At 45.6% G+C, this 14,025-nt stretch overlaps 1 protein-coding gene across 1 annotated transcript; it reads left to right on the forward strand.

Annotated features, from left to right (window-relative positions):
• Positions 1-2,797: 2,797 nt before the first annotated feature.
• tmem86a (transmembrane protein 86A) lies at positions 2,798-10,804 on the forward strand (the record flags this gene model as incomplete). Its single annotated transcript, XM_083654770.1, has 3 exons — positions 2,798-2,818; positions 9,746-10,010; positions 10,377-10,804. The coding sequence occupies 3 exons, from the start codon at positions 2,798-2,800 to the stop codon at positions 10,802-10,804; spliced, it is 714 nt and encodes a 237-aa protein (XP_083510896.1).
• Positions 10,805-14,025: the final 3,221 nt, after the last annotated feature.

A 14,025-nucleotide genomic window follows, 5' to 3' on the forward strand; every position in this document is an offset into this window, starting at 1 on the left:
CCGGTCTGTCTGGTGGACGACGGTTTCGGTATGCTGGATTGAACTTTGATAGCGTGTGATCCGTGATCCTTCTCCTCCTCCTCCACCACCACCACCATTCCGTTTATTTAAACTCATTAATTATCGGGTTTACCAGTCTATGGTTTTACCTGCATCTTCGTGCTATGTGCTCACTAGACTAGAGCCATGCTACCCCTGCGCAGCCCCGGCTGCCAACGCAATATCCGTCAAAAATTAATACATAAAAAATGCCACAAGATGTCGCTACAGTTGCGGCTTTAAAGGAGGATTAAATCGCTCCATTTAGTAATTAAGTTCAAGAACATCAATTGAACATAATCTTTACATTTTCTTTTTGTCCATATCTGCTGCTGTATGTGTATTAATCAGATGTTAGGGGTCCGCAGGGGGTCATAAGGAATAGGTCATAGGAATAGTTCACTTCACTAGTTAGCCTAGGTAATTCAGTTGAATTTAGACATTGGTAATGTACTGAAATGTCTATCTGGCTGCAGAGCTTTCCCCATTGTTGCGTCCCCCCCCCACACACACACACATCTACAGTAGTTTACAAACAGCTGCCGAGTTCTATACCAAATCACCAATTATTAATACTAATAATTGATTGGGGATTGATTGATTGATTGACTTTATTTGGTGAATGTCAACACAGAGACAGGGAATACAGACAATCACCGAGGATAAAAACACAATAAAGCCGTAGCAAAAAGCATAGGCTTGTTTCCATTGCGGTCCTCTAAACAAACAACATAAAAGGGACAAAACACAACACACGAATGGGTATCACCTTCTATACTCAAATTAAGATTTTTTAACATTATTACTAGATTGAATAGGAATAAAGGCACACTTGAATAGTATACAATACATCAACATTTGTTGTTAAATGTAAGGAGTTAACAGACACAAAGAACAAGCATACCTATAAAAGTACCCTTCATACATTATGCACACTTAAAAAAAAAGCAATAAGGATTGTTCATAAGGTAGGTTATTTGGAACACACTAATGCACTATTTATAAAGTCAAATGCATTGAAACTGATGGATTTGATTGAGTCCAAAACCGCACTAATTATGTTCAAAGCGAGGAACAATCTACTTCCTGGTAATATTCAAAAAATGTTTGCAGACAGAGAAGGATGCTATGATTTAAGAGGTAAATATAATTTGAAACAGCCGTGTGCTCGCACTACATGTGTATTACAGTCTATGGGGTGACTCTTTGGAACAGACTGGATGACAGGATCAAACAAAGTGCTAATATCTCCATTTTCAAATCCAATTAAAAAAAAAATTAATCAAGAAATACATTGAGTAGCTCGGATTTTTGTTGTTTTTTGGCTATGTCCTTTTTTCTTCCTGGCAGAGTATTAGCCTGGGTGAACCCAGCCGCCACGTGACCTGCTCTCAGACCTGCTCTCAGACTAGTGAGCAGGGTCTGTCTGAGAGCAGGTCACTGGGGGCTGGGTTTACCCAGGCTAGCAGAGTATTACTGTGTTATTGGTGGGTGTGTGTGCCTGGTCTGATGTGTATTCTGTACATTAATATACATATATGTATAAAAGTTATTGTATGTGTAATGAAATATAGTGTTGTATAGTGTATGTTGTAATATACATTATGTATAGTGTATAATATATGGTGTGCATGATGTATATTGTAATATACATTATGTATATAATTGTTGTGTACATTATATATATTCTTATATGCATTGGTACAACACAAGTTAATATTAAAGCATTGGGTTATTGGGGTAATATTGGAATGTATTATTAGGAATAAGTATTGATAGGGATATGTGGGTTGATTTATGATATTGTGTGTGTATGGGTAAGTTTGTATACGTATGTGTAGCCTATATACCGGTATATACATATATATGTATGTATGTATGTGTATACATGAGCGTGTGTGGAGGAGCGTGGGAGTTGGTATATGCATATATATGGATGTATAAATGTGTTTATGAATGATTTGGGGGCAGGACTCAGTAAGCCTAGGCTTCTTCCGGCCCCTTTTCAAACAGTTCGCCTTTTCTTTATGTTGGAGTTTACGTATTTTCCTTTTGCTGAAGTCTATTGGACTGTTATGTTTACTGGTTTTTTCATTGTATGTATTGTTTTAACTGTTTGAAATAAATCGTTTAAATCAATCAATAATAATAATAATAACTTTATTGGTATAGCACCTTTCAAAACATGCATTACAAAGTGCTTCACAACATCACGATAAAAACAGAATCCAAAACCATCAGATAAAACAAAAATCATTAAAAGGAAATTGAAGCTATAAAGCTACTCAAACTAAATTCCCATTCGACTATTATTCTATGATATCTGCTGCAAATCCCAGTTATAGGAGTATTAACATTTTGGGGGTGATGTCTATCTATGTGAGCCACAGGACTATATGGACACAGCTGAAATGATTGGACAGGCTACATGTCACCAAGTAGATGTAAATAAAGGCCATCTGCTCCGATATGTAAACAGCAGGCTGACTCCTCCTATCCGGGCGTTCCCGACGTCGGTCCCCGCCCTCTTCGACGAACGATCCCTGCGCCGATTGGTTAGACTTGCGACGCCACGCCCACGTAACGGGTTGGCTTTTCACCTCCTACTGGACCGCCCACAGCAGAGAGGACACTGGACAGACAAAAACAATAATCGGCATCTCACAGCAGACAGATCGATACAGTACACGCAGGGAAGCTTTTACCGGATTGAGGTGTCAAACATTTCCAGCCACAGCTTGGCGGACCGAATGAGAAAATGGTCTCTCCGGTAACAGTGGTGAGTGTCTGTGTGCGGCGCTTTGATGTTTTCCACACACTCAACAACAAAAATAACAACAACGGAAACGGTGATGAAAATGGTGCGCTTACGAAGGTAGACAGCGTAATCCATTGTGTCGGTGACTGCCATTATCGTATAGTAGTAGTACACAAGTTAGCTTCAGTGTTTGGGGCTTTGGGGCATTTTTGTTCTTAGCTTAGCATACGGTATTATTACCGTCAGTGTCTTCGAGGACAGTGCGTGTTCTTTAGCGCGAATTCAACTGTTACGGACCTTTTAAACGAATAGGCATATTACGCACGACTGAATTGGATCATTTGAAAAGCTGCAGACATGTCCTTGGACACCCACGCTTTCAGCGTGTTGGTTTGGGCATTGGCACTGTGCAAATGGAGCCTATCTTGACTCGGGGACACGAAAACGTGAACTTTTATACTGTAACTTCCATAGATGGCACTATGTGGCAGGAGGTTTCCACAAATTTCCAAAAGCAGTCAGCCTGACAAAAAGAAAAACCTGTCATGTGACGACCTTTTTTTCCTTTTCTTTCTTTCCTGTACCCTCCAGTAACGCATGCGCCGAGCGGCGTCCTGCGGTGGCTGGCTTTCTTTCCACCTCGTCTGCTGCGCCGTGCTTTATACATAGGGCCTATACTATAGGCTGTAGTGTTTTATGACAGTCAGATCCTTGACCCATGAGCCCCTGAAAGACCACTTTTGGTGAATGTGACAAAGTGAATATTTAGCCTGCCCCGGCATCTTCTTACTTTGGCAATGCTGCTATGAAACTGTACCCTTTTTACAAGTGGGGTGATGGTGGATGGGGTGATGTACCATGTAACCATGCAACCAAGTGTAACTTGGCCTGTTTAATCTGAAGTAGAGGTCTTCTTCGGGTAAGCGTGCCCCGAATACCCGAGGACCGGCTCTTGGGTCCATTCAAAGGAAGTTACGTCTGGGCCGGTCACTGACAGTGTCAAATAGGACCTCATTGGACCCAGTGAGTAGTTGAGCTGTCACAGCTGTCAATCACCCCTTTTTGTATCGTCAAATAACGAATGAAAAACAAACTTATCAGAAAGGTCCTGGGTTCGATTCCTTTCTGGGACGCTGTGGGTGCTGAGGGTGTGTGTCCCCCCCCCATGTCTTCAGTGCCTACTGCCCAGGTGGGCTATCTCGTCAAAAAGGGCCTTTCTGTGTGGAGTTTGCATGTTCTCCCCGTGCTCCCTTGGGGGGTTCCTCCATACAACATTGGTATTGGACCCCCACTAAAAAACATGCAGAAGATCGTCACCTGACCAGCGACGACAAAGAACTGAAGATGGTCCCCGGGCGGCCGCTGTACACTGAAAGCTGCCCACTGCTCCTGGCTGCCCCCTGCAGGAAGGACATGCCTCGATGGGATACATGCAGAGACTAAATTTCACGGCGCCACTCAGCATGTGTGTGTGTGTGTGTGCGCCGCCGCTGACATGTGTGTGCATGCGGTGGGGTGATTTGTGACAATAAAGACGGGCTTGTCCGTCCACGTTTCGTTCATTTTGTTTCATTTCAAATATGAGCACTTGAACCTACGAGAGGTCTTCGGGTTTGCCCGAATACCCTAGGACCGGACCCGCCCGGGTCTCGGGTCCATTCAAAAGAAGTGACTCCTGGTCCAGTAGCCTGGGTAAACCCAGCCGCCACGTGACCTGCTCTCAGACCTGCTCTCAGTCACTACCTTGTGACTCGTGAGCAGGGTTAAGCCTGAGAGCGGGTCACTGGGGGCTGGGTTTACCCAGGCTACTGGTCCAGGTCCGACATTTATGGGGTCTGTACGGGTCCAGGTCTCAGCTAGCTTTCTAATAATAGAGTAGACCCATCAGGGTCCGGGTCCATCATTTTGGCCCTCTGAAGACTAGCTGATGTGATTGCTGTTAGAGGAGCTTGAATAGAGGAATGCTTAACTTCTACAAGGTCCAAGCCCCAGTATGGCCATGAATGGGATGGAATGGAATAGTGGAGGTCACCCAGTGAGTTGGTTTACCCTCCATCCCCAGTTTAGTTTATAAGAAATTGGATGCCAACTCAATGTTATTATTACGGTAGGTTAAGGCAAAAATGTATAGTTCTATAAACTTTTTTTCCAGGCTTAACTTTAGACTAGGTTTTGGGTTGAATTGTCTGATCAACAGTGTGCTACTGTACCCTGTGTCACTTGACAAACAGTCAGTTCTGTTTGATTTGCAAGTGAATGTTCTCATCTTCTTCTGTCCCTCCTCCACCTAGAGCACACACACAGACAGCAGCAGTGCAGACCGCAGTGTGTCCAGAGTCCAGACAGCTGCTGACTGTCAACCTGTTGTTAGGGGCCTGCTGTAACCCACAGATACAGAGGGAATTTCACTTTCCTGCTGGCCTTTTGGATGCAATGGCAGAGCAGCTTTTGACCACTGTTATTTGCTCTGAGTCAAACGATGTTTTACTGCATGCAGCTTTTGGCACACTCATTTGCAAAGTGAGCTCAGTCCAGTTCAGAGATGAAATGATATTGAACAGGTGGGGGGGGGGGGGGGGCGACCCCTGTGTTTGTTGTGCTGTAATGCTTGTCCTTGGCTCACCCTGTTCTCCTTGGAGACATGGCAGCTGTAGGACAGTGATAAATGGTGTTATACTATATTCACGTAGCATTGTCATATGACTCGCATGCCAGTTGGGCCTGCCACGGCCATGTTTACGGAGTAGACGAGGCTGCTCGTGCTTATGTGCTTACATGTGTCAAGTTCCACACACTCAGTTTACCATATTACCTAGAATAGAGGAGGACGGACGTCAGAGCTAGATCAAGCATGCAGTGCTTTTGTTTCGTTGCTTCCTGGAATGCAGCTCCCAGCTGGGTCCCGTCTCAAAAAAAAGTTGAGGATAGTTTGGCTTCTTACAAAAGGTGTACAGAGCTGTAAGCAATACAGGGGTATTATTCATCACCTGTGGCGGTGTTTTCCAAAATGGAAGTGGCTGATAACACTGTGAAGTTGTTCTCCTTTTGCTGGGTCATATACTGTAAGCCTATTGCCAATTGCTGGTTAGTGACCATGTAAATCCGGTCAATCATTAACCATATCAAGCAGAAGCAGCTGTTTTACAGCCAGTCACTGTGCTTTTGCAAACAGCATTGACTTGTAAATTATGTAATGCACACATCATCAAAGCAAATCTCATTTGCCTCAGGCGACGTCTCTGCATGTCACGCAGGGCTCATAGCCACGCCGTTAATGTCTCCTTCAGTGTCCCTCAGACAAATCAATGTGAGCGCAGTAGGTTTCAGTAGGTTGCATTGATACCATGCCGTAACATACCAACGTTCTCATTCAGCTACAAGACATGGAAGGACAGGACTAGGCTGAGTCTATTCACCTTATGTTCCAACACAGTTACTTCCTATTGTGTTGACACTTCCTGTGACAGTACAGTACTATAGTGAGCAGGTAAAACAGACGGTGTTTTGAACAGGAAGTCATAACACAACTGGGTCAAGTGGGCGGGGCTACATAAGATGAATAAGAGACATAAAGAAAGACAATTTCCTGTATGCCGCCAGTATATGAAATCTAGGATTTCAGGGCAGTCTTAGGCCTTCTGGATGGAACTATTTGATGGTATCAGCTTTGAGCTTAATAATAATATAGCTGTCTATGAGAGGAGAACAATTACGTGGCGATAATACAGGCGTGATGGCAGGAGATATGACAAAAAGAGGAATGTTCTGTCAGCAGGCATTTTCCATATCATTTAGATTAAAGTCCAACACACCCACTTTAATCCCTTTTAATGAGGCTGTATAATGTTAACGCCCATCTCCCCACTGGACCATTAGTTGATGCTATATTTGTTTGGAGATTAAATTTACTGACTGTCTCTCTGTCTGTCTGTCTGTGTGTCTGTCTGTCTGTCTGTCTATCTGTCTGTCTGACTGTGTGTCTGACTGTCTGTCTGTCTGACTGTCTGTCTGACTGTGTGTCTGTCTGTCTGACTGTCTGTCTGTCTGTCTGTCTGTCTGTCAGTCTGACTGACTGACTGACTGAGTGTCTGTCTGACTGTGTGTCTGACTTAGAGTTGGTCCAGTTTTATTTTTTTTTATACCGGTTCGATAAAAATCACACCGAAACGGTATACCTAATTTTACCACTAAGTGATCGCAATTGACTTCACTCAGCAGCCGGGCAGCCGCTGCTATAGCCCATGAATGAAAGCGACTCCAGTGGTATGACAAATCCCCAGCTGCATATAGTTGTGGCTATTCACGTAACCAACCATCTCTAAAAATGCCACGATGTTAGTGAAACATGCATGCGCAAGCATGGAGAAGTTATGCTGCTTTCAAAAGTGTTGCGGAGGAAATTGCGTTTTTCTGTGAGCTAATTGTGACTAGCCAGTATCTGTTAGCTTGCTAGTTTCCTGTTGCTAGATTCCGTTTCCTGTGCTCGCACGCATCATCCCCAGTTATGGATAATATACTATTTTTAATGAGTGCTTTTTGGAAATACATTTTGCAGGAACACATGGAAGTGTATTTATTTATGAATGCTTCTGTCACAGTTCACACAACCACACAGCACTGCTAAACAACCCCGCACCTGACTGCTGACCAGAGCCCAGCTGAGCGGCAGACATAATGACAAATGTCGGTTCAGTCGGGTTGCATAAAATCAACACGGTTTAAGCTCGTACACCGAACCGGACCGATAAACCGGAAATCAACCCAACCCTCTGTCTGTCTGACTGTCTGTCTGTCTGTCTGTCTGTCTGACTGACTGTATGTATGTGGATATAAAATCAAATGATGTTCCTGCAGTTTAGTAAGGAAGGACGGGGCAGGCTAGGTCAATACTGTGATAATACTGATAACCCTGATAAAAATGTTGGTCAATATAATTGTGATATGAAATGTTCATAGCGTTTCATCTCCAACCATGTGCCTGATCCTGCACTGTAACCTTGTGCCTGATCCTGCACTGTAACCATGTGCCTGATCCTGCACTGTAACCTTGTGCCTGATCCTGTCCTGTAACCTTGTGCCTGATCCTGCACTGTAACCTTGTGCCTGATCCTGCACTGTAACCTCGTGCCTGATCCTGCACTGTAACCTCGTGCCTGATCCTGCACTGTAACCTCGTGCCTGATCCTGCACTGTAACCTTGTGCCTGATCCTGCACTGTAACCTTGTGCCTGATCCTGCACTGTAACCTTGTGCCTGATCCTGCACTGTAACCTTGTGCCTGATCCTGCACTGTAACCTCCTGCCTGATCCTGCACTGTAACCTGGCCTGCTATTTTATTGAGCAGTTGTGCAATCAGGGGCCTCCCCGTCCTTTCCTCCTCTAATGAACTAGAGTGACCCTTCTCGTTCCCTCTCACCTCCTCTCCTCTCCTCTCCCACGTGTCTGCCCGCTGTCCCCTCTGTCCTGTCCCTCCCACGTGTCTGTCCGCTGTCCCCTCTGTCCTGTCCTAAATTACACTGTCAACTGAGTTGTGGTAAAGCTTATCTCACTCCCCCCCCCCCCCCGCCCCCCCAAATCTCTGCTTCCTCCCACTCCCTCCCACTTCCTTTCTTGTTACTTATGCTCTAGTGCAGTCAGTGTTTCTCAGCCCTTTTCATACCAAGAACTCCTAATTTACAGCCACAGACCCCCCATTTGATGAGGTTTTGTCTTGGGAAGCCAAATCTGAAAATATTTTTTTATTACATATGATTTTCTCCAGAATCCCATGACTGTGTATTGTAGGTAGAGAAGATAGCAGATAAACGATTCTCTAATTGTGTTGTTAACTTAATGTAGATGAAATAATGCTAACGTTGAAAGATTCATAAGTTTGCTGGGAGTGGGGACCCCCTGTAACTCCCTCAAGGACCCCACATCTCTAGTGGGTAATACAATCTGAACTGCGCGTCACTTTAACTTGCGCCATTTTGCATCCCCACAGTGTCCCCGTAAGGGATGCAAAATGGCTTCAGACGGCTATGGGAACATGAAATGAAAGCACGTTTTTACTCTCACCCTCCTCACCTCTGCACCAGTGGCCTGAGCTCCAGTGAACTCTCACTCGCTTCGCTCCCTCTCTCTCTCCCCTCACCGCTGCCTTTACCTCCCACCACGGTCACTCCCCTCTCCTCTCCCCTCACCGACCCCAAAGCCACGGTCCCTCTAGTCTACTTCAACCCCTGTGATTGTCAAAGCCATAGGAGGTGATTATCATCCTGGAAGTGTTGTGAAACCTCTCTCTGGTTCTGTTTTCACCGTTTGTTGACCCTGATGGGCCTTGTCTATTTGGACAGAACACAAGAGGCCGGTAACACCGCAGTGGGGAGGAGAAATGGAGACTGTGCTGAGACAGTTCCCAAGCATTATGGGATTCCGGTGAAGAATGTAAAGTGCAAAGGTGCCGGGGAGGAGGAGAGGAACAGAAAACAAGATGTGGTGGAGGGAGTGAGAGAAAAGACGTTGAAAAAGACAAAGAGAGAGGTTACAACTTACAAGGAGGAGTCAAACACACACACACACACACACACACACACACAGGGTAGGAAGCTTCTGCCTTTCCACTCCTTACTGTGGCTCCTGTGGTCCGAGTTTTGCTTGAGCCGAACACGTGCAGGTCTAACTCTGCACATGTCTCATCAAACCCCAAACACCCCAAACCTCAGAGTAACATCAGGTTTGCTGCTTATCTTACTGTATCTCTCTCCATTAAACATGTGAGCTATTGCACACCAAGCACACACACAATACAATTGTTTTTAATGTTCTGGAAATTGACATTAAAGACAGAATGACGATATTGTCGAATTTGACTGACTCTTACTGGCTTTGCTGATGAATCACGTGATAAAAGTGGAAACAAGCGATGGATAATTGAAACCGATGTAATGATTGAATGTGTTTTGCAGGTGAAGAGCGAGGGCCCGAAGCTGGTGCCGTTCTTCAAGGCGACCTGTGTGTACTTTGTGCTGTGGCTGCCCACCTCCAGCCCCTCCTGGTTCAGCGCCCTCATCAAGTGTCTGCCCATCTTCTGCCTGTGGGTGTTCCTGCTGGCACACGGCTTCAGCTTCCTGGGTGCTCACTCCAACGCCCGGAAGATCTTAGCTGGCCTCATCTTCTCCGCCCTGGGGGACGCCTTTCTCATCTGGCAGGAACAGGGCTACTTCAGCCACGGTGAGGATATGATAGACCCACCTCACTCTCTGAGATGTTACTGTTTCATGTCTCCCATCTCATCTACCATACGCTCCTCTCCTCGTTTGTTTTATCCCGCTTGTGCTAATCTCGGTGACTTGTATATAAATTCCACTGCTCCGTGAAACGGTAACAACAGATTATTTTCACCATATACATTTCACATAAATGATTGGAACACAGAAGAAGCAACCACAGAAAATCTCAATGGAATTTCACACTATTACTTCACTTTGCAGGTGTGGCCTTTTTTGCCGTGTCATTGTCATTCTTATCTTTAGGAAGACTCTCAGTGTCAGTACATGTAGCCGCCTTATAATCCGCATGCTGTGTCCCACCACACAGGCCTCCTGATGTTTGCCATCACGCACATCCTCTACTCCTCTGCCTTTGGCATGAGGCCCATCAACGTGCGTGCGGGCCTGGTGATCTCCGTCTTCTCTGGCCTGAGCTACCTGCTGCTCTACCCCTACCTGTCGGGCCCCTTCACCTACCTGGTGGCCGTCTACACCGGCCTGATCGGCTTCATGGGCTGGAGGGCCATCGCCGGCGTGCAGCTGACCAACGACCTGTGGACCTGGACCAAGCTGTCGGCCTGCCTGGGCGCCATGCTCTTCGTGGTGTCCGACCTCACCATCGCCGTCAACAAGTTCTGCTTCCCCGTGCCCCACGGGCGCGCCATCATCATGGCCACCTACTACGCCGCCCAGATGCTCATCGCGCTGTCCGCCGTCGAGCGCCAGGATGCGGCGGTGGCCAGGAAGGGCTGGTGAGGTACCGAGGCTGGGAAGGTGGGAGCCGGTCCCCCTCCGGCGCCCGTGTGATCACGGACACATCTCACTGCCAGATATGGTAGTATTATCTACAACCTCCCCTGACAACAGTCCTACCTGCCTCTCCTGATTCTAGTATGTCTCAAAACCTAGTTATAACTATGGAGACAACTATACTTGCTATTAACCTGCTATAGAGTGTAGATTATTTTACTTTTTACCGTTATGTTTTAATTTAAGGGGAGCATGTCCCTGGGGACCCCCAATGAGTGAGCGAGTGATTGAGTGCGTGTGCGTGCGTGCGGGTGTGCGCACGTGTGTGTGTGTGTGTGTGTGTGTGTAGGGCTGCATGATAAATTGTACTTTCATCGTCATCGGGATTTGAACATGCGCAATATACACATGGCCAAGCACTGCCTGAAATGCAATGAATAACAAAACACATTTTATTTACACGCGCCATGCATTCACACTCAGCATGCGATCGTCTTGTCGTGTGTTGTAAACCCAGCGCACACCTTTCCCTTGCAGCGGTGTGCTCCACCCCTCCGCCAAAGCCCAAACGCACTGTGTATAGCTTCAGCTTGAGTCAGTAACAGAGAGCTATGCTTGTGGGCATAGGCTATTCAATGTTTGGGGTCTATGTTAGCAGTATTAAAGCAGAAAGACATAGGAACTGTATAGCTAATTTGCATACCATTATGCAAGTCATATCATCATCGCAATATTGAACAATCTTATTGCACATCATTCACAGATTTTCCTCATATCGTGCAGGCCTGTGTTTGTGTGTGTGTGTGTGTGTGTGTGTGTGTGTGTGTGTGTGTGTGTGTGTGTGTTTGATTAAGTGCTCTCTTGCCCCAATTTCCATACAGTCCTATCAGACTCAAGTCACTACATCGACCCATCACACATCCCCTTCACGTGGTCCAATAATGCAATTTCCTTTTTTTTTTTTTTTTTTATATACATAATATATTTCATAACTCTTGTTGATTATTTTGTTGTATTCTCAGTCCCACCTTGTTAAAAAGGGAGCCGTTTTAGTGAACCGTCTAGCTATTCACTCTCTGTTGCTCGGTGTTTCCCCTGAATGACCGGTGCTATTCTCATAAGTCAGGAGCATATTATCCACACCGGTTTATGATTGTGTGTAGTCCCTTCCATTTCACTCACAACGACCACCCTGCCTTTGCTGCCTGTCTCCACTGTTGATCAGCGGCCGACAACAACGTCACACACCCAGTCCCTCTGGATGACATGAACGTTGTGTATTATCATCACGTCGTTGTGGATCGAGGAAGAATGCCAGAGACTGAAGAAGCACGAAGTGAGGCAATAAATTGGGAAAGGGGAGGAAAGGTTTGCGCGACTGCCATAACTGTGACTGAGCGGGAACTGTATTGTAGTTATAGTACTTGAACACCCCCCCCCCCCCCCCCCATTTACAGTGTGTTTGGTAAGAGATGGAGGCTATTTAATAACGCGGGAGCCGGATGACTTCCTGCTGCTCAGACATGATTATTGAGGCGCTCCTCGCTGTCACGCAGAGGACACAGGAGACATTACACTCTCAGTCATGACTGTGTGGCTGGGAAAGGAAACGTGCCCGTGTGCTGTACGTACAGTCAAACCTGATAGTCCTGTCGCTGGTTTCACAGTGTTCTCCTTCCGCTTGGCTGCCCATCGGCTTCTGAGACACACGTGCAGCACACACATCGCAGTCGCACACCTACCGGCTCCCACGGGTTTGGTTATTAGGAAAGATTTGATGGGGGGGGGGGGGGGTTCTTATTGCTGGAATAACTCAACCCATGCTGTCAGTGGCCTGGGACCATGTTGTGTTTTAAAGCTCTGTGTTATTATTAGCTGGAATCTTTCCTTTATCAAGGGTGTTTTTGGCCATGTGAAGCCATGCACTCACACACACACACACGCACACGCACACAATGTGTATGTATATGTGTGTATGTATGCATGCATGTATGTATGTGACATACATACATGCATACATACACACACACACACACACACACACACATATATATATACACATATACTGTATATCCACATTGCCCTAGTGCACCAACTCTTACAGTAAGTGTTGCGAACTCAAAAGAAGAAGGGAGACCAGAGAACTGGCTCATCAAATCAAGGGGACAGTTATCCCATTATTCTGAATATTCCTTCTCATAGGGGACTTCATTATCTTTAATCCAGTCAAATCCTTTTGCAGCTATGACAGTTTGGTCGATATTTTTCTCTCCTCTTCTAGCACTCTTTTCTCCTCTCGCCATTGTCTTGCCATCGTCATTAATTTTGTTCTGCCGTCGACACACTATGATCATGTTTGTGTTAGAATTAAGAATGAACTGTCTTTTAATGAATATTTAAAAGTTATGCATGTATGTCTGAAGTGTGTGCGTGAGAGTGTGTGTGCTGCCTTTTGTCTCTGTTTATGTGTGAGCGAGCGTCTGTGTGTGCTTGTGACAAGCCAACACCATGTTGTGAAACTTTTGTATGGAGTCAACGTTCATCAAATACACACTACTGCTACTAGATATCTGATGTGTTCTCCCAATCCACTCAGCTCATTCCTCGTACCGCTCTCTCTCTCAGAACTGTGTGACCTCTTGACTTGACAAAACAATCTTTGTTTGATCATGTGCCCTGAATGCTCAGCTGTAACGATATTTAACGCTTTAAGTTGGCAAAAGAGGCAAACTGCAAAATTTTCTATTGCAACACAAATATTGATATTAATGTTTTCTTTCCCATTAATACTGAGCATTTCAGACATAACGCCACTAACAATTAGTGTATTGAAAAAATATTCTTTAGATATTATACATTATTATTACAAATGGCTATGGAAAGTACTTGTATTACCTAATAACTTAAGTTTAGCAAAGGGGCACATTCTGTTGTTTGGGCAGATGTTTATTGTCCTGTGTTGTTAATCCAAACGTACCCAAATATGATGACTGAACTGTACTGTATCTGAGGTGTGTAGCTGCTGAGGTCTGAGGTGTAGCTGCTGAGGTCTGAGGTGTAGCTGCTGAGGTCTGAGGTGTAGCTCCTGAGGTCTGAGGTGTAGCTGCTGAGGTCTGAGGTGTAGCTGCTGAGGTCTGAGGTGTGCTGCTGAGGTCTGAGGTGTAGCTGCTGAGGTCTGAGGTGTGTAGCTGCTGAGGTCTGAGGTGTAGCTGCTGAGGTCTGAGGTG

The sequence above is a fragment of the Poromitra crassiceps genome (assembly GCF_964638095.1).
Source record: "Poromitra crassiceps genome assembly, chromosome: 18".
Taxonomy (NCBI): domain Eukaryota; kingdom Metazoa; phylum Chordata; class Actinopteri; order Beryciformes; family Melamphaidae; genus Poromitra; species Poromitra crassiceps.